General features: G+C 38.9%; 1 protein-coding gene across 5 annotated transcripts in view; it reads right to left on the bottom strand.

The window, feature by feature from the left end:
- PTPRK (protein tyrosine phosphatase receptor type K) overlaps positions 1–25,191 on the bottom strand; it is a 382,123-nt gene that overhangs the window by 192,910 nt on the left and 164,022 nt on the right. For all 5 annotated transcript variants that reach the window (XM_053973378.1, XM_053973379.1, XM_053973381.1 and 2 more), the window contains exons 4-6: positions 17,368–17,449; positions 15,443–15,558; positions 1,252–1,426 (exon numbers count right to left, since the gene is read on the bottom strand). In XM_053973378.1, coding sequence (XP_053829353.1) covers positions 1,252–1,426; positions 15,443–15,558; positions 17,368–17,449 — 373 coding nt within the window. The remainder of the gene's footprint in view (positions 1–1,251; positions 1,427–15,442; positions 15,559–17,367; positions 17,450–25,191) is intronic.

Raw genomic sequence — 25,191 nt, 5'->3', positions numbered from 1 at the left:
AACAGTCTGTTTTCGTGCCTCAACAGGACTTATTTCAATTTATTAGGATGAAGACCATCTTGCAGTTTCCTAGACAAAAGGTGCATCCAACAGAATAAAAAGAAGCTCTTAACATGTTGTCTAAATCTTTTGTATAGTCAGCAAGGCCCATTTTTATTGATGTTTTATAGCAGCCATAAAACCTGGTTGACCTCAATCAACTGGTCTCCCAGGGAAAATACCTCTGCAAGCAAATACCAGACAAAAAATAGGTCAGGGCATTTCCTGCACGACTTTAATTTCTACATGCTGAGGACAAACTTGCTTGCCCTGTCCCCATTCCAGATGCAGTATCTGACTACAAGGTGCCAAACTGAGCAAGCAGCCCGCTGCTCCACCAATGAACTGAGAGAGAGCCCACCGCGTGTCGGACCCCTGCACCCACCTGGCCAAAACAGCCTCTCCACCAGGCAGCAACCCCACAAACAGATTTTGAACACCACTCCTTTTTTCCCAGTTAAAAAAACTAAACTTCACCTCAACTAAGAATGAAACAGGCAGTTTTGGAGATAACATAGTTAGGTAAGGAGTGGTTCAATAGTTTATTCTAGACCATAGAGCACACAACTTTGGAAGTGAGAACTGAACTTCTATGTTCAACCGCATCCTTTGCCAGTCAAGATTATACATATTTCCAGAGCAAAAAATGCAAAAAAAAAAAAAAAAAAAAAAAAAAAATCTCCAACTTGATCACACCACAAACAAGCTATGGCAAAAAAGTATTTCAAGGGGGAAGAGCAAATTTTTTTTCCATTTACTTATTTATTGGAAATCATCACAGAACATCTCCACAATGCTCCCAGTAGTCCTTGGGTAGGCGAAAGTTTACAACTCTTTTAATCTACCTGTCTCCCAGGTAACAGACCAATGTATTATTTGCTCTACTACCAATATGCTCAAGGCAAAAGATTTTAAAAGGGAATGGTAATTATGTATAGATGGAAGCTGATTTGCACCTTAAGTCCAACAAATAGTATTCCCAGAAAAGCATGCAGGCACGTTCCACACACTGTGGGATCAGGGTTTTTCAGAGGTGCATTCCATGGAAAGCAATTTTAAGAAGCTTTGCAAACCAATCTTTCATCTTATGCAAGTTTCACAGGGTTATCTTTGTAGGATCGTTTCAGATCAAGGCTAAATAAAAAGTATAAGCAGAAAGCACTGGTATTAAAAGCATTTTAATGGATAAAATGAAAATAAATAAAACTTTACCTCGAACAATAAGTTGAGCAAAGTTTGAGACTCCAGAACCTCTCTCTGACTGAGTTACACAGCGATATAAATCCTGGTCAGTTTTTGTCACCTCTTGCAACTTAAAGGTAGCTGCAAATCTTCTGTGATTGATATTTTTAGTCTGAGCAACTGGAATATCTTCCCCATTTCTTCTCTGAAAATAAGAGCAACCAAGGCAGAGTTAACTCAAAAGATATAAAACACATTTATCATTATCATCATACAAAAAAGATACAAAAACCAAAATCTCAACCCAAAAGCATTCAGACCCTGCTACCATGCATTTCCATGGTAGAAGAGCTCAGTACTGAGGTCCAATCAAGAAACAAGCAGTACTCAATATAATTTCAAAATCAAGCTGGCAGTGCAAAATACTGGCACAAAAACATGACCATCAAATACTCAACTGCAACTGCCTTACAGCTGGAATAATCGTGGGACAGCCCAGCAGTAGCAGTTGTACTCCTAAGAAAATTCATTCAACTGTAAGCAGATTTACAACACATACAGTGGCTGTATTGTAAGATATATTTAAACAAACCTGGCATTGAGGGATTTCAAAGGTCTGAAACAGTTCTTTTTCACCAACCAACCAATGTTTCCTTTTTAATGCTACCTTTTATCTGTCCAAGTTCAATACCTTCTAAAATTTTAGCTTTGTTATACTAAGCACCACATATCCGTCTAAAGCTAGCTGAAATAAAGAGTGGAGGGCAGGAAGGCACTAAAAGAGAAATAACACAGATCTCATTTAAAGAAAGGAGCTTAGAGTGTTCTTAAAAAAAAAAGCCTAGCTACCACAAATCACTGAAAAATTTAATCTGTCTGGAGCTGCGGGGCCAGGTGACAGGTCAGTAAGATAGAAACAGTTTGAGCTCTTGTGGGGTCCTTTTTCCTTATTACCATTCAATTAAATGCTCAATTTTGATTTCAGTTGAAAAACAGACCCTCCACCAAATGTCAGCATTAAAAAACACCCAGAAACATGCACAAAGAGAACAATGTCACTGCTCTCTCCCGTGGATCAACTGCATGTTATTTCCTGACCAGGATACAGTTTCTTAGCACTCAGCATTGCTCAGTCCCTGGAAAGATGGCAGCATTTGCTTGTAACCACTCATTCTGCTCAACACATAGCAAAGTGTGACCTCTGTGAACATTTTTAGCTCCAATCAACCCCTGGAATGAGAAATTTCATTGAGGTTTTAAACTCCAAGCTTTCTAACACCAATAGCACTACTTCTGAGCCACAGAATTTAATAACCTGCAAGCCTGTGGCAAAACACAAAGGGCAAAAAAAGGAGATGATTTAATGCTGCATGTGTATATCAGCCAGCCTCCTGTCACAGACAGGAGTACTTCATAACATTTTACATCTACCCTTTGTCGTCCTAGCATGGCCTAGTCACTTTAAAAGTTTTGTGGTAGATTAACCAAGGCTCCATCACCACTGAAACAAGCATTCACTCTAACTATTAACATGTTTAAACAGATTAATTCTATTTACACCAAGCAGGCAGATTTCAGTCGCTCACATTCCCGTACATGCCAGACCATGCCATTATCTTTACCAGCTGTGGGTTTATTGGTGTGATTTTCTCGCTGCAGGAAGACACTATCTGGTTTCCCTCACCCAGCCACCCTCTCTGCCATTTCCTCAGGTGTCAGCTGAGGCCTGATTAGGCCAAAAAAACCCACAAGATACAAGAGCAGAAACAGATTTCCAGAACAAAAAGGCACACAAGACACTTCAAAAAGGTACTCTTATTGCTCCTCCCTAAAACTGTCATCATCTCATAACAACCACGAGCAATCACAGGGGTGGTCCCTCAGAGGCTGTGCCCAGGGCAAAAGCAATGGATGTTGGGCTCTAGGACCCCTGGACCAGCTGTGGTGCAGCCAAGTCTCCCTGTGACAGACACAGGCTCCATCCTCCCCTCTGTGGGTATCTGACTCCGATTTAGAAAAGCTAAGGAAGTTTTCTGATGCCTGCAAATACTCCTACACATGAAAAGCCTTATTGAACTTCAGGAATCAATGAAATTATTAAATTTCAATGTCAAACAAATGAGGGATGATGTTAAAGGCTTTATTTCAGTGATGTTTAAACAACAGTAAAGTTATTTTGTGGGAAGTGCACCTTCTCCTCCAGCTAGCTGTCTTCTTTTGATAGAAAATACTAAATTTGAAAGAAGGATTTTCAGACTTGCACTCCTCACCCTCCTCAGGCCTGCCCCCCACCCCCCCCAGTATCAACCAAGAGTTTGGACTGTCAGAAATTTAATTTGTTTTTAATTTATTTGTTTAATATAAACCCTGGATGTAGTGCCTTGAAATAACCAAAAGAAATGAACCTCATGGTACTTTCTTTCTCTCAGGCTTATCCTATGCCCTGATGGCCTTGTCACATCATAGCCACCCAGCAGATGGAAGTCAAACTCCCCCCACTAAACACAAACTTGCCATGATTGTCAAAAATATCAAGCAGCCAATAATAAACCAAAGGTGTATCTTTAAACCTTATATGATAGCAGGTTTGACAAGCAAACCATGTCATGCAGTCATTCTTGTTCTGCTATGAAGGGAAAATACATATTAGAAAGTTCTCTAAAATGAAGGACTCCATTTCAGTAAGTCCACTGCTTTAAATTGGAATGCCAAACGTTTAGTCTGCAGCAGAGAAGCACATCCAAGCTACACTATATAAAATAATTTACACTCTGAAGATCAGAACTTGCTTACTTAAGCTCATCTGCATGCTTCAAGTTGAGAAACAAAGTGAATTTGTCTTCTATTTAAACTGAAATATTAATTCACTTCCAGAGAAATTAATTAAAATAAAATTTGACAAGTTTTACAATTCTAGAGCAACACCTCAGATTTTCTTTTTTTATTTATATCAGTGATTTCCTACCATATTATCTTACAAGGCTTGGAGCAGTTGCTCTAATTTCTCTGCATTCGAATTTGTTTCTTGGGAAATAACTACACAACTACATTTTCACAGTCCTTCTCCATGTATAGATTATCCATTAGAATATTTCTCCATCATTAAAATTATGAAAAGTTTGAACAGAAGACAGTTCTCATCTGAAAATGAATGTTAAAGAAAAAACCCTGCATTCATTTCAGCGCATATCCTTTACACTGGTAACCCATTAGCCAGTCAGAGTTCAGATGCACTGTCACGATCTCTTAATTAAATTCTTCTTTTTAATGTCAGAACATAACTACTGATTTTAAAGGAGAGGAAAGAAAGGCAGCAGTGCTCTCTGCTTATTAAGGGTTCCTGGTACATACTGTTTCAATTTATGTCCTGCTCACACTGAACAGATCTTGAAAATGCTGCTCAATTAAGTTTTAAAAATTCAATTTAAAATTAACGTGGAGTTATACTAATGGGTAATGGCTGTACCCTGTGTGATCCTTGGTTCCTCCAGTCTCTTGCTGTCTGATTTGATAACCCTGAATTGCTCATTTAAGAGAGGTCACCACCAGGCAGTTCTCCTCTTTTGTAAAAATAACGGGGCTTCACAAAGAACTACTCTCTCTAAACACTTGATTAAAAGAAATATTAGCCTGTGAAAAAAACTCCTTATTTCTGGCATTCCAGGCATTTAAAATTACAATCTTAAATAAATCGCTCTGATTTCAAGGTTATTTTTAATTTGATAGGAACATGATTTTATTAAACTTTTCTCAGGCAATGAAATTAGATGATCTATATTTTAAATAAAGTCAGCAGCAAAGCCTACGCAGCTTTAAAACAATCTTAGGTAAATTAACAATTAGTCTTAAATATCTCTCTCTTGCCTTATGAAAGAAATCAAGCATTTAATAAATATGAAATGCAATTTTAGTGGATCTTTTAGAACCCGAGAGGAACCAAAAGAATCTAAACTCCAACATCATATTTAATTGGTAGAATTTAAGTGCATATCTTATACAAATTAAAAACTTATCAGCCTTTCTCCCTTAACTTTGCAGTTTGAAAAGTGGTAAGCTTTGTTTTTTTTAGTTAAATAGCAATGAGATACCTCTCTGCAGTGATGCTCCCTCTAAATTTTCCAGAACTCTTTTTTTCACACCAATGATTTTATAAGCCTGGACAGTTCAACCTTACACATCCCCATCCTTTTTTTTACTGTAAACACCTTAAAATAAGCCTGCTCTACTGCTAATAATTACAGTCAACTCTGGTTGCCTTCTCAGGCTCTCGGCTGAATGCTGGGATGCCTCCAGAGATCAGAGGATGTCAACGCTTTGGCTGCAGTGACATCCGCGTTACTCCAGCAGTAGTGCCCTATCAGCTGCCCTGCCCTCGCTCCCTGCTCACCTTCCCTCCTGTGCTCATGCAAAAAAAACAACCTGGAATATGAAAAATCTTCCTGAAAACTCTCTCCCTCCCCATATATTATCATCACCAAACAGCTCAGCTTGTGATCGGATTCACTGCACGGCCACTGGCAGCAGAGGGGAGGGCAAGTTATGTGTGGTAAGCGGGGCACCAGTCCACAGTTTGTCTGGGCAAGCCAGTCCCCAGAGCTGCAATCACAACTTCACCAGCAGCACAAGGGCTGGAAAGATAACCCCACCAGCCCAGGGCATTACACCTCTGCTGCCTTGAGGAAAGGGGCATTTGTAAACAACATGTTCCAAAACATTCCTGGGTTTATTCATTATGTAAAGAGAGAAATGTCTCTTTTTGATGGGGGAAAAAGAGAGGGTTGACTGTGGATAGTTTGAATGCCAGCAATAATGCACAATCTCTGCCAGACCATGTCTTCAAAAAAAAAAAAAAAAATTTAAAAATGAGGATAGTGTTTAAATTTTACTTTATATGCACCTGTCTGTCCCTTCTCCATAGACGTACATATTCTTTTAGAGCATTTAAGACACAATTTCCAAATGGAGAAAAATCTAAAACCATTTCTTTATTATTATTATTATTATTATTATTATTATTATTATTATTATTAAATTTTCTTCTTTTACACAAATGTCTCGATATGTTCTTGGCATTTTGAAATTTATTAACATACTGGGAACATCACAAAGCATGACACATATTTATTGTCTGAAATTATAAATAAAATTTTATTTTTTCCCCTCACAAAGGATTTAATTACTGAACAAAGTGGGATTATTTTTCCAATTTTATTTATAAGTACAAAATTTAGACTAAGAAATCATTTTTTTCGAAGCAGATAATGAATTAGAAATATAGCTTAAGTAACATGCCTAGATAGTCCTATTTTCTTAGAATAAAAGAAGGTGAACTAGCAATTTCTTTTGTTTGATTGATTATTAAGGGGAAGAATTAAATATTTTTTTAAGTAGGAAATTAGTAGGACTTGCTTTAACTTTCTGGTCTCCTACATGCATAGCAAACTAGAGTAAGATTCTGCTTTCCAATGTGCATTCATTTATTAGCAAGAAAAGCCACTCAACTTTTCCCATACCAACATACACTGAAGATCATGAACAAATGTGACAAGCCAAGCTTTATCCTGCATGCTGCACTGCAGTACAGAAAAATCCTCGATTACTTAAAATCTCTTCGTATCTTGCACTGCTGTTACTCAAACTTGTCCCCTTTGAAGTAGGGGACAAATTTCTATCATGCTGCACCCTCCTACTGAAGAAATCAAGGGCTCTGATGAAATAATCTAATTGAGAGCCATCTGGCCCTTTAGAGGTGGCACTTCTAATTTATTTTATTATAATAAGAGCCACCCGAGGCAAACTAGCAAAATTCATAGTAGCATGTCCCTAGCCATGCCACCACACAAATAAAAGCCACACTCACTTTCTCTGAGCATTTTAAAGCCTCTTAGTTTAAGCCTAATCGAACACATGTTGAACATTCAAAAAAAAAAAAAGTTGTGTGTGGTAGGTTTTTTTTTTGTTTGTTTGTTTTTGTTTGTTTTTGTTTTTGTTTTTGTTTTTGTTTTTGTTTTTATGGAGCTTTTCAGAAAGCTTTGGTTCTGGAATGCAGTGTTCTTGATTAAAGAAAGAAACAACAAGCAACCAAAAGCATAATTCACAAAAGTATGGATTCCAGATAGAGTGATTTAAGGTCTATGTCACCTCGAGCAGTGCACGGTGAACTACAGTATTTATCCTGCAGCACAAAATATAAAAATCTGCTTAGTTAGAAGACAATGAAGGGAAAAAAATGCACAAAAACCCACCACTGAGAGCCAACATACCACAAGACAGCTCCTTACAAATTTCTCAGCAGACAATTTTACCCTTTTCTAAAAGCATCCAAGCCTACCTTGGCTGTTCTTATTCTTCTGTATTTCATTAAGTACTGCAGCTATTTGAGAAAACTAGGGCCTGGGGTATTAGGCTACCTACCACACATCACACCACTGAGGAGAAGACAACCTGAATGCGGGTGATAACAGACAAGAATCCCAGGACAGAATGGCCAAGGAATTTATAACTACATCTTTTTGTATACATCACCTTTATTTCAGGTGTCTCATCTACATGGGTGTTTCAGCCACTGGCTGACTGAGGAGTGACTACCAGGACTACACAGAAGGACAAACTTCCATGGCAGCTGTTCTACCTGTAAAGTGCAAAATGGCAGGAGGGGAAGGAGCCACCACCGAGGCCACAATCAGCAGCACAGCCCCCAGCACCAGATGCTCCAGTCACCACAGGACCCCAGGGAAGGCCTACAGGGAGGGCAACTCCAAAGGCTGCTGTGTAAACTAAATGGCTGTTAGCTATGCAGACCAGAGGACTTAGCTAACTGGGGAAGAATTAAATTAAGACCAGGAGGATTACAGTATTTCATGTTGTTGAGACCTAGGATGACCGGGCATCTAGGGGAAACTGCCATATTTATCCATGAAGCTGATAAATTGAGGCAGGAGAGAGGGAGAAAGGTTCATTCAGGGTTAAATGACATAGATAGCGTCAAAGGTGAATAGAAGGGGAAGAAAACAGAGGAATAAAAAAACCTTTGTAAAACAAGCAAGTTATGAGTACTGTAATTTTCCTGGGTTGAATATTCTGTATAACCATGTCTGAATCAGGAGTGTGTGATACAGAATAAACTACAAGTCAAGGAATTTACAAGGAGCCTTATAGATCACTTCAAGGCAGCTTTTCATACAACTTTGAAAAAAAGGCTTGGGAAACCAGAATGTCTATCACAGCCCATAAACGTGATGAGGTGAAAGTGAAGGTAGAATTGATAAGTCATTGCAAAAGAGCCCACTATGCCTCCTTACACTGTGTCTTCCTTTCAAAAACATATTTTCTGTAAGTAAAAGCAACCAATATGAATCAAATGAGGAAAGTGAAGTTTCTGTGCAAGCCTGAAGCACAGCAAAAAACTTATATCCTGCCTAGCCACTGTCAGTAATCAAGATAAAGGTAAGATGATGTAGACTTGAACAGGATTTTACTGGCTGAGGAAAGAAGGTTTGGCACAAACAGCCCAGTTTGCTGTGCAGATTAGTACTTGCTTTAGGCAGATGATGCTGATAATCCAAAAAAGTCTTCTGTCTCCCAGAGGCTCACCCACTGCTACCCAGGGAGAAGAGCAAAACCACAGCCATAGGCCTTCTCTCTTCCTGCAGCCTCCACACAACTTCATAGTTCCCACTCCTTAGGGCAAGCAGGCCTGACTGACTTACTTCAGTTCAAAACCAAAAAGCATCAAACTTGACAGTTGACCAAAACCTAAAAGGGGATCAAAACTCTCCATCACAGTTCCACGGCAGAAACCCTGCGGATGCTAGCAAGACATCTTCTCTGAACTCTCTCTAGGCAGCACTGAATTAAAAAGCAAAATAATAAAGCTTTTCTAACATTCAAAGTATACTCAGCTCTCCTTAGCTTTCAGGGATCATAAAATTTTTGCAAATCAATAAAAAACATTCTTCCAATGTAATGAACATGGTGAATAGGCAGATGCACTTTAACAGTAAATGTTTTATCATCAAACTAAAGAAAGGGTATCTTAACTAGTTAATTAACTGTATCAAAATGCAATGTTATCTCAAAAGGCAAACTTACATTAGAAAGCTCATAGAAAGTAACATGCAAACAAGGTAAAACAAAGTTAAATTGGACGTGACTGTCCTATTAGAAATGCATTTTTTCTGAGACCAAAAGCAAGCCTCCCAGCACTCACTGTTAGGTTAGCTAAATGGTTTACCCAAAGGCCCACACTCCAACCCTCCTGCTGAATACTAATCCATGTCTTCACCTGGGAACATAAGAAGGAAAGGACTTCTGTTGCATAACTTCTCCCCTTTGAGAGGAAATAGCCCTTCCAGAAAGCAAAACAAAATAGTCAATGTTTTGTCCCTCAACCCTTTGCCAGAGGCACGAATTTTTATACAGCCTTTCTAATCTAAATTCCTGGAATACTATGTTGGTCTTGCACAATGCATCATCACAGGATACCATCTGCAGTCCAAAGACTTGTTAAAGAGTGCATATATGCAGTACCTAGCAAGAAAAATGAATGATAAATATCATATCCTATTCTGTGACAATCAGCACCAAAACCCAAGACGATGGTGAACAGGGCACTGGGGATTATGGCAGTTTCCTCTACAAAAGGATTGGGATGCAGCCAGTTGTTTGAGCCCGAACAGACGCTTGCTCATCCTCCACTAACAGTTGGTACCGCTGGGAGGTCAGCCCGACTCCATTGTTTTTACAGCAATTTGCATTTTATTTTCCATAATGCTGTTTAATTTCACTTTTTCAATTATTACTCTCAGGCAATTGCTTTAATTATCTGTTATTCCATGAGGAAAGACACTTTCCTCTGGCAGAGAGAAGGGCTGCATCAGACCGTATTAACGCTGACGAGTCTCTCCACGGGCGAGCGTGGGGGTGCCGCGCCAGCCTTGGCAGCCCGAGTGGAGGGCGGTTAGCCAGCACCCACAGCTATTGCTGACAGATTGGCCCGCTCGCCACCGCTCAGATGGCAAATCTGCCCAGGATTACAAGGCGCATATTAAACCTTTAAATGCATGCAGCCGGTACCCCTTTGAATTTCAGATTCGCCAAGGCAAATGGTATCACCGCAGAGCGTGGCAAAGCACATCTGACTGCAAAGCCAGAAAAAGCCGCTTCCCCTAATCCAATGCGATGTTAATGCAAAGCTCAGCAATGATGGATGGACTCATTAGTGCCGCAGTTATCACAATCTGAGCCAGGTGCCAAGACATATGGTTTAACAGATGTTCCAGCAAAATGCTCTATACACTGCACTGTACAAGTGTCCAGCTAAACTGGACATCGATAAGACACTGAAAATCGTATTGGGCTTCTGGGAGCCACAATGGTTCCCAGCTCAGGAAGCCGTTAAACACAGCCCGATTATGCAAAAAACCCTATTGCTCTGATATCCCAATTAGATTGACAAAACAAATGCTGGACAATACATACACTGCTTTCTGGAGTCTTGGTGTACCCAAATGTTATTTAATCTCCCCATTCAATTCTATTTCTCTACTATCTTAGCAAAGAAATGAAGCTTTCTTCAAACAGAAATTGTCAAATGAAATAAGCAAACACAGCCCCCATCCCACTCTTGCATTTTCATGTTCAGAATGCCCTGTGCACACTATTCTTTCAAAAAATGTAATACATAACACATATCCATTCTGAACAGAGGATTACCATGCAGATGCGACTTGTTTGCATGCTTATTTACTGACACAACTCCAGTGGAATGCATGACATTTCACAGGAAATAAATAGAATAAAACAGGGGCCCCTTCTTACACTAATTTAGCAAATCAATGTGCACAAAGCAGCAAGGTGCATCAAATGTTAATAAAAGAAAAATTCCTTATTCTTTAAGCATCTTTTCAAAGAAAGAAAATTCATAGGCTTTAGAAAGAAAGAAAATCAACAGTAAGTGGGCAAAAACCAGTTAATTATTATATCTATCTATACACAATATATTCATTTCTTTAAGATTACACACACACTTATGGTCACCACCTACAGGAAAGCATTTTTCAGCAAGAAATTCTGCTAATTCCTAAAGCTTAGAAATCAGAGCATACCAAAGCATAACAGGTAGAAAACCTAGGTTACCACCTTGGGTTTAGGAACTCCTGTCACACAACTCAACTGCTTCTCTGTGGGCAGTAAGACCAAACTATAGCTGTTGGTGTGTGATATATTACAGTGGAAATTTTAAGAGAAGTTGGAAAATACTGGGAAAAAAGCCCCCCAGCATTACATTCTGAAGGGAATGACAAGTAAAAAAGATACTAAGCACTGTGAATGACTGAATGTATTTCAGAAACAACATCAATGTTAACATTGAAACAAAAACTAAGGACTTTGAAAGCCTTTCAGATTTGCTAATAATTGCAGATCATAAAGAGAATCCTTCAGCACATAACCGTAAAAGATTTGATAGCAGATCAGGTTGAAAAGGTGAAGAACAAAAGAATCTGAGCTGCATTTCTGTCCTGCTCCCACACCTACTATTCACACTGTCACAAAGGTGTGTTTCAGATCATCTTGTTCAACCAGTTAAATCTCTTTATCTGTGCAAATATTTATTCTTTATTAATGCAGCCTCAACTTTTGAAAACTTCTGTTATCTTTAGTGCTTATCTTTCAATAACCGAGTTTTGACTGTCCCAAACATTGGTCCACTGAGGCTGCAAATTACAGAGGTGGCAGGAAAGGGATATCAAAGGAGACAAGAGACCAGATACAATCCAAAAACAAACAAACAAGAGCAGAATCTGCAGCCATGAAAGTCAGGAGAAGTTCAATTCAGTGTTAATCCCTATTTGTCTGAAATGTTTACAGACATATATTTATAGAAAATGGTGTTGATGAAAATACTGTCATTACAGCAGTAAACACATAGGAAGCCATCTATTGAAGTGCCTATTTTTGTCTGTTTTTATTTTTAGGCACATAAAGCTATGTGCACTTAATTATATATACACTGGGAAAAAAATAAGCATGGAAATGTACTTGCAGATAGAACATCTAGTATACGATCTAGGCCCAATAACTAAAACAAAATTGAAGTTTACATAGGTCTACAAGGAGACACACTACCATAATCCCCACTTTTATATCATGTGGTTACAGTCTTTCCCTCTTCCCTGCTTCTAATCAAACATCCCAATCTTCTTCCACCTGCTGGCATTATTTATATGGGTAATTTAGACATGAATCAAGCTGGGGGAAAAGACACACATAAAAAAAGCCAAAAAACAAAAGACCAAGCAAACAAATTAAAATATAACAAAAACAAAGTCACAAAACCAGAAAAAATATGAAGAAATCAACAAAACCCAAACAAAAAATTCCACAACAACAAACAGTCTCTCCTCAACCCCCCTCCCCACCAACAACAAAAATCCAATTGGAGTCAAAATCTTTTTCAGTTAGATCACTTTCCTGAACTGACTTACTGGAGAGCTGCAAAACTCCAGATCAGTGCAGAGAGGGATCAAGAGGGTGGAGCTGATACCAGAGCAGCTCAGACAGAGCCTGGCTGAAGCAGCCATGGTACGCAGGACTTTGAACACAGAGCAGGGTGGCTGCTATTTTTTTCTACGTGCTGCTGAATTTACTTTAATTCTTCTCAAAACAGAAGACTGCAAGAGCCAGAGAACACTGATAGAATCTTCAACAAAATCTCTGCCTGCACATATTTACTACTTCAATGCAAGCATATGAAATCTTAGATCTCCCAGATGCAAAAAAGCCTGATGTCCTAGATTGCTCCTCAAACTTTTCCTTATCAAAGAATGTGTTTTAATAGCAAATTCTCTGCTGGTTTTCGTTTCTTTTTTTTTTTTTCTTCCTCCTCAAAGAAATAGTTTTTCTTTTTCAATAAGGACATAACCAAAAGCTATTTTCTCTAAAACTATGTGCTTGGCAAGTGTCTTCTTCCCCACCATCATCCACTTAGTTTTCATTTTTGCACTTTGTCTTTTTTTTTTTAATGGCCTTTCTTGTTATGAGAAAAATACATTCCTGGAATGCTTCAGCTCAAGGCTCTCAAAAACAATTACTTAGGCATTTGATTTGATCTGCCAGTTCTTCCTTTCAGGCTATTTGGGCTTTATGAATCTTGAGTTTGGTCAAAGGTTAAAGTGAACTTTTTCCAAGTTACACTCCAGTGTTTCATGCGGCCCATACATATCCATGCCAGTTTTTTTTAAGGATATGGAGTAAATTCACTATTAGCTATGTACAATAACAGTGACTTTGAGTGCAATCTAAAGAAAATTATCCATATAGGGAAGGTTGCCAATTCACACATATTGGGAAAGTAGGATTGCGAGGTGGAATGATAAGTGAAAAAAAGTCACCCTTAAATCGGTGAAAAGTCAGTACTCTTTACAGGAGGAAAAGAAATAGAAGAGAAGCTCAAGTATCAAGGTATCTTCAAGAGTATCAGGGCACTTCAGAAGCCAAGGCAAGCAGAGTTATAACCTCTAAAGTACTTCATCTATCACACTGTGAGAAATTATCATATCTGTGATCCATATACGCACACACAAAAATAAACTACCCATGAAGCATATGGAGGGACAAAACATATGTTTTCTGAGTTGATCTGGCTGCTAGTTGGGCTTCTCCAGGGAGTGAAAGTTAGAAGGGATAATCTGTCAGAGTTAGCTGCCTCCAAGGAGTGAGTGAAAGGGAAGATTTCCAGCTGGCTGTCTCTACTGGGTCTTTCTGACCCACAATCAACTGAAAGTGGCGCTTCACAGGTTTGCTGGAATGCTCCTCGTGCTATTGTCTTGCCTTGGATATAGCAAAACCCAGGCCAGTTTCATTTTTGTGCTTTGTGTGCTCTATTTGGCAAGTCTGAAATCAAGCTGCTTTTTCTGAATGAATGCATTACATGTCTACTCAATTTAAACAAATTACTGCTCAAAGACATGGAGTACAAATCATTCCTACTGCTGTGATACCTTTTCACTAAATGCAATGCAGTTACTGCTTGTGTTCCTTTTTAATGTTGCAGCATATTTGTCTAATAATACATTTTGCATATCAGATTTTTTAATCATCTTTTAAAAAAATCTCTTTACAGTTTCAAGCTTATCACATGCCTATATGCAACAGTTAGCCAAGGTTCATCAGCTCCACTACTAAAACAGAAATCAGTTTGAAATAAATTATTATAGTTCACTTCAAAATACATTTGACCAAAATTACATATTTTAAAGTTCTGACTATAGGTAATTTAAAAGCACATTTCTCAAAAATAACATAGTTTTTAGTTCTGAAAATAAACAGAAATACACATTATAAGAAAATTAAGTTTTTGAGAACATATTTAGAAACCATTCTAAAGAGATGTTGGTGCTTAAGGTTTACATATAAACCAAAGAAAGCACAGAAGTTGTACATGTACCACTTAAGTGATTTTTAAAATCCTTTTTAAATCCTTTTTAATTTTTTTAAGAGCAACTGGAAACTTTGCCATCGTTCTATTCAACCAATGGTCTTAAATGTAAGTACTCCATTGACATAACACAGAGGAGACTGGGTATTTTGGAGGTGGTGTTAATTTCTTTTCTTTTTCTTCTCTCATATTAAGAAGGGTTATATTATGGTTATAGTAATCTTTTAAATTCTGACATACATACTATTCACAATTACACACAGGTAAAAGTTAAAGTTTCTCCTATTATGGAGACAGAGAAAAAGGACGTGCAGCAGTCCTTTTAGGCTCTTCCAATTAATATGCTACTGAGTGAAACTGAAATGCACACAGAAGTACATCCACATCCCTCCAGCCTGCTTGGACAGGTAATTTACGCGATTAAAAAGTCCTCAAAATTCATGACAGCTGTGTTACATCTGTGTATTACTAGATCCCAAATGTCAATTATCTGAATTTAATGATAGTAAATTTTTAAACAGAGGAGTTGATTTACAATGAGAGAAAGCACACAATGCCTTTAAGGGCCAACCTTATCCCAGCACCCACCCCAGTTCTTATTTTTAATTGAAGCTTTACAACATTGCAAAACTGATTACAAGTTTCTCCATTGAACAGACATAAAACTCCATTTAAACTACGTATTTTACATGCAGAAGAATAAAAGGCTTTGAATTTTAAATATTTCATCTCAAGAAAGCAGCTGGTCCTCTCACCAAATAGACTTGCATCAGTTAGCCTTACCTGGAGCCATAACTTGTTATTCACTGCATCTCTCCCTGTAGCAATGCACTGAAATGTAGCATTCTGCCCTGCATTGACCTCTACATCCCCCAGCCTCAAAAAATGTGGAGATTTATCTGTAGAGGAGGAAAACAAAAATTACAAATAAAAGTCATTATAAAAAAATAAAGGTGCCAAAAACATTATTATCTCACTCAACCTCCATGTTTTAGCAATCTTTGGCTAAAAAAGAAACAGAAGAGAGAATATTATCTGTCTCATCTGTGTTTGAGGAGCGCTTTCAGTGCTTCCCCTTCTCCCCTGGTGATTCTATTAACTTTATGTTATACATGTGTTATAATAAAGTCTTTTTAAAATAGAAGCCAAAAGAAGGAGATCAGATGCCAAAATGTCAGCAGCACTTGACAAGAATTATCCCAAAGACTTTTGACTGTATGAAAGCCATCATATTGAGAAAAACCCGATTAGCAACATACTGCTCAAGCAAATAGATACTGTTCATGTTATTTACAACTCAGAGCTCTTGTTTTGGAAAACAAAATAATTTGTGGCATTGAATATAATATTTCAGGAGCTGACAAATCTATTTGCCACACTGAGAAAGACTGTAGGAAATCTCAACCACCTGAAGGATTTACTAGACCTACAAAAGCCAATAGAAACATTTGAGGAATGGGCACATTACACAGCTCACTCACCCTTTTCTCAAGAACGACTAAAGAAAACTGTAGCTGAACTGTTCCTTCTTTGTGCTTACTAAAAAAACATGATGCGCAGGAAAAAAACATTAAATTGGAACAAACAGGGTTTAAACATCAGTAACAAAAAGAGCTTGTCTGAATACCGTAACATACTGATAATGTGCTGGGATGACTGTACCCAAGTGCCTTTTGTTTTGGCACTTCAAAACAAAACACAAAAAGGGGAAGAAAATACATATGAAAGCCAGATATTAAATCCAAGCAGAGCTTTGCTGAGTACAGGCATCAGATAGCTGGGGTGGCTGAAATATTAAAAAGCTAACTCGCTCAAATACCCTGTAAGCTTGGTAGCTCCTGAGAGCTACGATTTTAAAAGGTTTGGAGTAGAAGAAAACAAGATGTGAGGTTGCCATTGGAACTTTATTATTTGGCATCATTTTGCGAAGTTGGAGCAGGATATTGTTATGTTCTGGTCATTTCAGAAAGGAATTAAATTATCAGCCATGTGGTACATTAGAATGAAATCATATTTCAGAGAGGGTATGTCTAGGGGAAGATGAGAAGAGTTTAACAGAAAGAAATTGCAAAAAAAATTTGATAACAAGTGCCAGAAATGCACAGTAACAATTTCTTCCTCACAACCTGTTATTAGTAGAATATTCTCATTGTCATAAATTGTGTTTGCATGTGTGCAATTATTCCCCAGGATTAGCAGGGAAAGGCAAACATAGATGCCTGAAGTCTGTCTAGAAAAAAATAAACAAAATGCGATCACTCAGTAGTTCAACAGCCAGAAGCCTTTTTTTTTTTAATCTATTTTGTCTGTTTAGAAAAAAATAAAAAAAAGAGAAAAAAGAAAAGAGATATAAAATATGATGAACCTCCTACAAGCATCTGTCAATTCAGTTTTCTTTAATCAGTGAGTATATACATTCACATTAAAACCCATTTTGATTATACACACCAACTGTGTATGACTGAAAAGACTTTGAAGAATGCCCTTTTTTTTTTTTTTTATCCCTGTATAATTTACTTCTGGCAGAAAAAGATTTCACCCAGGTAAATCACTATTGCAATCACATTTCTTGCTGGAAGCTGCAACAAAAATACTATTGAAAGAACAAAGAATATCAGTGATCAAGTGATGAAAACTGAGCAGTCTACAGCAATATCATATATGTCCTGAAAAGACAGAGAAAAATGCAGCTCTTAATCATTACTTACCGCAAGGGTAACTCAGGACCTGGATGTCATCAATGGCAATGTAGCCATTTCTTCCATCTGAGACTTCAGCTTCAAATATTACCTGTCAAAATGAAAGAAAAAATGTTTACAACACTCATTTCTACAGAATTCCCCCGGTGGCAAGTGTGTAGATATAAGACACATTGCCTTTTTCATTTAGTTGAAGTTCCTACAAGGTTTGACAACTGAATGGAATATTTATTACTCAGTGTGGTGCAGTTCCATACTATTCATATACATGGCTTGCTTTGGATTTGTTGCTCATAGCACATCAGAAAAAAACATGTTTAACTGCATACTGCTTTATCTCAGCTAAATGTGCAAACATGATTCAATTCTGAAAAAATGCCATTACTTTCAGACAGGTTAGGCATCACAGCACACAAGTGATCAACCAATTTTAAGAACATTTGTTTTCTTCCTGGGGGTCACAATATAGTCTCCTGTAACCTTCTGCAGCACAGTTTCACAGGAAAACACAGAAATAGTGCGGCACTTCCCAGTGGCAACAAAAAGAACAGCTGTAGCAGGAGATTTATGCAATAGTCATTAACTTCATTCTTCCTTCTTGCAAGGCAGTGAGCAAATTCCTATGAATGAAGAAAAAGAAGACACTGTCTTCACATCCAGTGTCTTGTCCCACCCCAAACGGGCAGTTAAAAACGAAGAATTGCTTGGTGGTGGTTCAGAGAGTTCCTGAAATTGTGCTTTGACTGCAGAAAGAGGATGCTTGTGGGGAATATATATTTTGACAGCACTGGACTACAATCTGTCTTCCAGTTTCTCTAGACATTCTTGCTTAGACTGCACTTCTAGCCAATTTATTTTTTTTTTCTTCTAATTTCATTTGCAACCAAATGGAATTTAGTTACAAAAACTACTTCATTCTCTGCCTCTTGCTCCTGCCTTGGCCAACAACAGTGTGATTGAAAATAATTTGGTGTCTGGGAGTCCTACTTTCACAGTGTGCCTTGTTCGTTGACATTTCTGACCAGAGCACTGTTTGGCAATGTCTACCCACTCTTCAGGCATTTTCAGAGATCTGGCACTTGTTCTCAGTAACGAACATCAATATAAATATCTTGAATTCTTTAATAATTTTGATTATCATCTTTTTTTATATAAATGGTTGCATGGTATGGAAGACAACTCAGTAAGAAATAATATTTATATTTTAATTCTATTTTAAGTCCTTCTGACAGACTGGTTTCTTTACAACACAATACAGTTCTATAACATACACAAACTCTGAAAGCACATTGTTTCTCAAAGTCTAGTTAAGAAATTTGAGCACCAGTGCTAAGAACTGAACTAAATTTGCACCTCACTCTAACTGGGTTGTTATGAATTCACTTGGAAATAACTTGGATCCAATTCTCAGGAAAGCTCTGCCTATAAAAGTGTGTCCTTCTCCTGTGTTGATACCTTTTTACACTGGGAGTCAGAGGAGAGAAAGCTACATTTCTTGGGATACTGCTGGAAATTAATTTACTTCAGGTTTTTTTTTTACCTCTGCTAGATTAATTTTAGTAATCTCCACCCAACAGGTGTAGGAATTCCAAGAAAAGGAGAAATCCACAGAAAATAGAAAGATAAAGACATGGAGAACAATGAGAAGAAGAAAAACAACAAAAAAAACCAGAAAACATGGAGAAACATGGAAAGGCAAGAAGTCTATGAAAAGTTATAAAGGACAAGGTTTACAAGGTAAGCAAAAGAAAAATACAGTAATTAAAAAGACAGATATTAGAGAGCTATGATTTCATATCTATAGTATCATTTTTTATATTCATAATTGGTACAAATACAACTATTGGTACAAATACAAGTATGAAACATTCATAACTATAGATGAAAGAAGATGCTTTAATTTGATAACATCTGTTCACATTTAAAATGGGAAATGGAAAAGGGGAATTGCATATATAGGTGAAAGCAGCAGTTCAAAATGCTGACAAGTCAAGAACCTGAGGTAGTTCTTTTCTTCAAATACACAAACTACTTGAAAAAAAAGAGACTATTGAGCCATTGCTTTCACCAGAGGAGGCTTATCCTAATAAGATACAAGTCTTTGGGAGTGAATCCTGCACTTCATCTGCACTGCTGCTCAGTTTACAGTCCTAGAAAGAATGGCTTCAATACTTTTGTTTTAGCTGAAAAATAATTCAGATTATCACTCTCGTCAGAAAACATCAGTTGTCTGTGCAACCATAAATGTCCTTCCACTTATTACAATTTAATTGCATCCCCATCTAGTGTACTCCTCAGAGATGCTCACTTTCTTTAATGGAGAAGAGAGAGAAACTGTTTCCAGGAGATTAATTAGGCTGGCACAGAGGAGGGTTATGGAGACAACTATCCTGTCTCATATGTACTAGAACTGACACAATGAATGAGAATGGGAAGTGCTCAATATTTCAGGTAATTCAAATGCTACTCAAGGGAATCAGACTTGATCCCAGAATTTTCTACACAGTTCCAAGATGATACACAAATAGTCATTTACTTCTCCAAATAAAATTGCATATCCATGTTTATGAAGTGCCTACATTCAGTACCTACATTCAGATACAAATGAAGATACAGAACTCCCTGAACTGGACACACTCCTACGTATTTAGCCATTCCTAATGTATTTCTTGTCCATATACCTAACCATTTTCTCCCTAAAACCATGCAAGATTTTAGTGAACACATTGTCATTTGGAAAAATCCATGGATTTACTATTGACAGCATTAAGAGACCTTTCCACTTGTATGGTTTATACCAGGCTTCATTTAGTGACCCGCATCAGTGACAAATCGATCCCAGACAGCCTTTTATATTATTCACAACTTTGTAAACCTCTAGCATGTATCCCAAATGTAAATGTACAAGTAATTTTGTCTCAAATTTGAAGAGTCCCAGACTGTTCAGCCAATCTCATATAAAAACCATTCCCTTTTCTTTGATTATGCTCATCCTTCTCTCTAAAGCTCTTTCTAACAACACTATATTCTTTGAAGATAACAAGAGCAGAGCTGGCACACAGTACTCAAAATATGGGTGAGTCATAATTTATTCAACAGCTTAACACCATTACCTAATTTATACTGAACTTCTTTAACCATTCTTAACACTTCATTTGCTTCCTTTGGCCATCACTGGGTTCTATGCTGATGTTTTTATGAACCCCACAATTTTGCTGCAGACTGGTAATGGCAAGCTTCAACTGAGTCCATCCCTCTGTGTGTGAAATTTAGATTTTATGGAGTGTGTATTTTTTTATATCACATTATCAACACTAAAATGTGCCTGTCATTTTATTTCTCAATCACTCACAGTTGGCGAGTCCCTCTACAGGAGCTCATAATTACATACTGTCCTTGCAATTCCAGTGTAGCTTTTACCTACAAACCTCTGTGTTTGCACTGGTTTTTGGCACCCACTCTGGTCCCATATGAACATGATGACACAATTCTGTATCTAAGGAAGTATCTCATAGAATGGCAGCTTAGCTTCACTACAAGTTTGTGAAGAGGGACAGCTGACAATCTAACTAGATTCTGTTAATCACATCACTCCTACCTATATACTTGTCAACAGGGAGGGAGGGAGGGAGGGAAGGAAGGAAGGAAGTTGCGGAAGGAAGGAAGGAAGGAAGGAAGGAAGGAAGGAAGGAAGGAAGGAAGGAAGGAAGGAAGGAAGGAAGGAAGGAAGGAAGGAAGGAAGGAAGGAAGGAAGGAAGGAAGGAAGGAAGGAAGGAAGGAAGGAAGGAAGGAAGGAAGGAAGGAAGGAAGGAAGGAAGGAAGTAAGTTGCGGAAGGAAGGAAGGAAGGAAGGAAGGAAGGAAGTTGCGGAAGGAAGGAAGGAAGTTGCGGAAGGAAGTTGCGGAAGGAAGTTGCGGAAGGAAGTTGCGGAAGGAAGTTGCGGAAGGAAGTTGCGGAAGGAAGTTGCGGAAGGAAGGAAGTTGCGGAAGGAAGGAAGTTGCGGAAGGAAGGAAGGAAGTTGCGGAAGGAAGGAAGGAAGTTGCGGAAGGAAGGAAGGAAGTTGCGGAAGGAAGGAAGGAAGGAAGGAAGGAAGGAAGGAAGGAAGGAAGGAAGTTGCGGAAGGAAGGAAGGAAGTTGCGGAAGGAAGTTGCGGAAGGAAGGAAGTTGCGGAAGGAAGGAAGTTGCGGAAGGAAGGAAGTTGCGGAAGGAAGTTGCGGAAGGAAGTTGCGGAAGGAAGTTGCGGAAGGAAGTTGCGGAAGGAAGGAAGGAAGGAAGGAAGGAAGGAAGTTGCGGAAGGAAGGAAGTTGCGGAAGGAAGGAAGTTGCGGAAGGAAGTTGCGGAAGGAAGTTGCGGAAGGAAGTTGCGGAAGGAAGTTGCGGAAGGAAGGAAGTTGCGGAAGGAAGGAAGTTGCGGAAGGAAGGAAGTTGCGGAAGGAAGTTGCGGAAGGAAGTTGCGGAAGGAAGTTGCGGAAGGAAGTTGCGGAAGGAAGTTGCGGAAGGAAGGAAGGAAGGAAGTTGCGGAAGGAAGTTGCGGAAGGAAGTTGCGGAAGGAAGTTGCGGAAGGAAGTTGCGGAAGGAAGGAAGGAAGGAAGGAAGGAAGGAAGGAAGGAAGGAAGGAAGGAAGGAAGGAAGGAAGGAAGGAAGGAAGGAAGGAAGGAAGGAAGGAAGGAAGGAAGGAAGGAAGGAAGGAAGGAAGGAAGGAAGGAAGGAAGGAAGGAAGGAAGGAAGGAAGGAAGGAAGGAAGGAAGTTGCGGAAGGAAGGAAGTTGCGGAAGGAAGGAAGTTGCGGAAGGAAGGAAGGAAGTTGCGGAAGGAAGTTGCGGAAGGAAGTTGCGGAAGGAAGTTGCGGAAGGAAGTTGCGGAAGGAAGGAAGTTGCGGAAGGAAGTTGCGGAAGGAAGTTGCGGAAGGAAGTTGCGGAAGGAAGTTGCGGAAGGAAGTTGCGGAAGGAAGTTGCGGAAGGAAGTTGCGGAAGGAAGGAAGGAAGGAAGGAAGGAAGGAAGGAAGGAAGGAAGGAAGGAAGGAAGGAAGGAAGGAAGGAAGGAAGGAAGGAAGGAAGGAAGGAAGGAAGGAAGGAAGGAAGGAAGGAAGGAAGGAAGGAAGGAAGGAAGGAAGGAAGTTGCGGAAGGAAGGAAGTTGCGGAAGGAAGTTGCGGAAGGAAGTTGCGGAAGGAAGTTGCGGAAGGAAGGAAGTTGCGGAAGGAAGGAAGGAAGTTGCGGAAGGAAGGAAGGAAGGAAGGAAGGAAGGAAGGAAGGAAGGAAGGAAGGAAGGAAGGAAGGAAGGAAGGAAGGAAGGAAGGAAGGAAGGAAGGAAGGAAGTTGCGGAAGGAAGGAAGGAAGTTGCGGAAGGAAGTTGCGGAAGGAAGTTGCGGAAGGAAGTTGCGGAAGGAAGTTGCGGAAGGAAGGAAGGAAGGAAGGAAGGAAGGAAGGAAGGAAGGAAGGAAGGAAGGAAGGAAGGAAGGAAGGAAGGAAGGAAGGAAGGAAGGAAGGAAGGAAGGAAGGAAGGAAGGAAGTTGCGGAAGGAAGTTGCGGAAGGAAGTTGCGGAAGGAAGTTGCGGAAGGAAGTTGCGGAAGGAAGTTGCGGAAGGAAGTTGCGGAAGGAAGTTGCGGAAGGAAGGAAGGAAGGAAGGAAGGAAGGAAGGAAGGAAGGAAGGAAGGAAGGAAGGAAGTTGCGGAAGGAAGGAAGTTGCGGAAGGAAGTTGCGGAAGGAAGTTGCGGAAGGAAGTTGCGGAAGGAAGTTGCGGAAGGAAGGAAGGAAGGAAGGAAGGAAGGAAGGAAGGAAGGAAGGAAGGAAGGAAGGAAGGAAGGAAGGAAGGAAGGAAGGAAGGAAGGAAGGAAGGAAGGAAGGAAGGAAGGAAGGAAGGAAGGAAGGAAGGAAGGAAGGAAGGAAGGAAGGAAGGAAGGAAGGAAGGAAGGAAGGAAGGAAGGAAGGAAGGAAGGAAGGAAGGAAGGAAGGAAGGAAGTTGCGGAAGGAAGTTGCGGAAGGAAGTTGCGGAAGTTGCGGAAGTTGCGGAAGTTGCGGAAGTTGCGGAAGTTGCGGAAGTTGCGGAAGGAAGGAAGGAAGGAAGGAAGGAAGGAAGGAAGGAAGGAAGGAAGGAAGGAAGGAAGGAAGGAAGGAAGGGAGGGAGGGAGGGAGGGAGGGAGGGAGGGAGGGAGGGAGCTCTGTTTTGGTTTAGGCACTGGAAAATAACACATATTTTCATATCCCAGCTCTAAAATCCAGAAGATGACAATCACTATTTATCTAATATTATTCCAGAAATAAACATTTTGACCAATTTAAATACTCACAGTGTTTGAATGCAATGGAAAAAAAGTAGCAATTATTACAGCAGAGACTCCTACAGACATACTGAATTTTAATGCTTAAGAAATACTTAAACCTCCACATTGCTTCACAGCCCTAACAATGTATCTTACAATCATCATGAGGGCTAAGCCTGCACTTGCAGGAATATAAGAAATGTACTTCTTAGGGACTGGCCTCACTGAATTTTTAACTCTTGTCAGGATCCAAAAGTTTATGTATCATTATCATTAGCTTATTTGAGGTACTGATCAAAATACGCACTTCCAAAGCATACCTAGTCAATTAAGTACAAAACGCAGCCAGGAGAGAGGGAAAACAACTCTGTAGCCCAAAGCCTACCCTTAGGAATACAATTCTTCCTAGGTTTTGTAAAAGCAGTTTTCTTGTAAGCAATGCATCACCAGCAAGAATGGTGCTTTCAGTACAATTTGGAGACCTTCTTTGTCCTTTCTCCACTTGACTAGTTCTGACCAGTCATGGTATGAAGGAGACATGATCTCCCAGTTTTGACATCAGTCCTGCCACATCATCATATATAGAAAGCAAAGCCTCAGTTAGATAAAACTGAACCTTTTAATTGCAAAAGGTTCAGTTACAACAGAAATGTAGTGTTTCACTGACATTTTTTTCCTGCTAGGCTCTAATACATATAATTAGATAGGTGAAGAAGAATTGGAGATGAAAATAATAAAAAAAAATTTTAAAGGAAAAATTTAGATACTGTAATTTCCATAAAGCATTCAACCTACAACATATTTTTGTTCAGGCATAGTAGGTCTTCAGCTAGCTGGGTTATCTGAAATGCAACTTGTACGTGGATGATTCCAGTGCTTGGTGGAAAGGTGTATAAGAGAGCTGTGTGCAGACAGAAGTTAACACATCTGTGAAAAACCACAGTAAAACCACAGTACAGCACAACCCCCCCACCAAAAAACACTGAAAAGCAAACAAAAAAAAAAACCAAACAAACATCAAACCAAAAGAAGCTGTGAAGTTATATCAACTAACTTCATCAGATGTGTTATATTAACCTCATCAGATATAAAACATCAATCTTTCATAAGAATATAAAAAGAAAACTTTAAAGTTTTTTTTTTCTACTTCATACACACCTCTTTCTTTCATTAATTTTCAGTTTTGTAGCAACAGAATAAGTTATTCCAGATATACTCAAACCTAGTAATTGCAATAGAATTGATAAAGGTTAAACAGCACATAGAAGAAAGTGCTTTATAGTAAAATAATTCTCTGCGGATGAAATGCCATGCAGAGCAAGACCAATTATATATAAAACAGCAACAAATCCTATTCACTGACAAGTTTCCAGCCCTATTCAATACTTCCACAGTGTTGAAGGCACTGAATCAAAGGTTTTAATTACCAAGAAACTAAAAATTAATATAAACATGAAAACAGTGTCATGTTACAAAAGAAACACTTAATGGAAGCTAGCTGAAAGGGACAGCTAAAGAAATTTTATCTAACATACAAAAATGTTGTTGACATAATAAAAAGCATTTCCCTTGTGA

The sequence above is a fragment of the Vidua macroura genome, chromosome 3, assembly GCF_024509145.1.
Source record: "Vidua macroura isolate BioBank_ID:100142 chromosome 3, ASM2450914v1, whole genome shotgun sequence".
Taxonomy (NCBI): domain Eukaryota; kingdom Metazoa; phylum Chordata; class Aves; order Passeriformes; family Viduidae; genus Vidua; species Vidua macroura.
The sequence above is the reverse complement of the archived record's forward strand: the minus strand, read 5'-3'. Positions and strand labels throughout refer to the sequence as shown.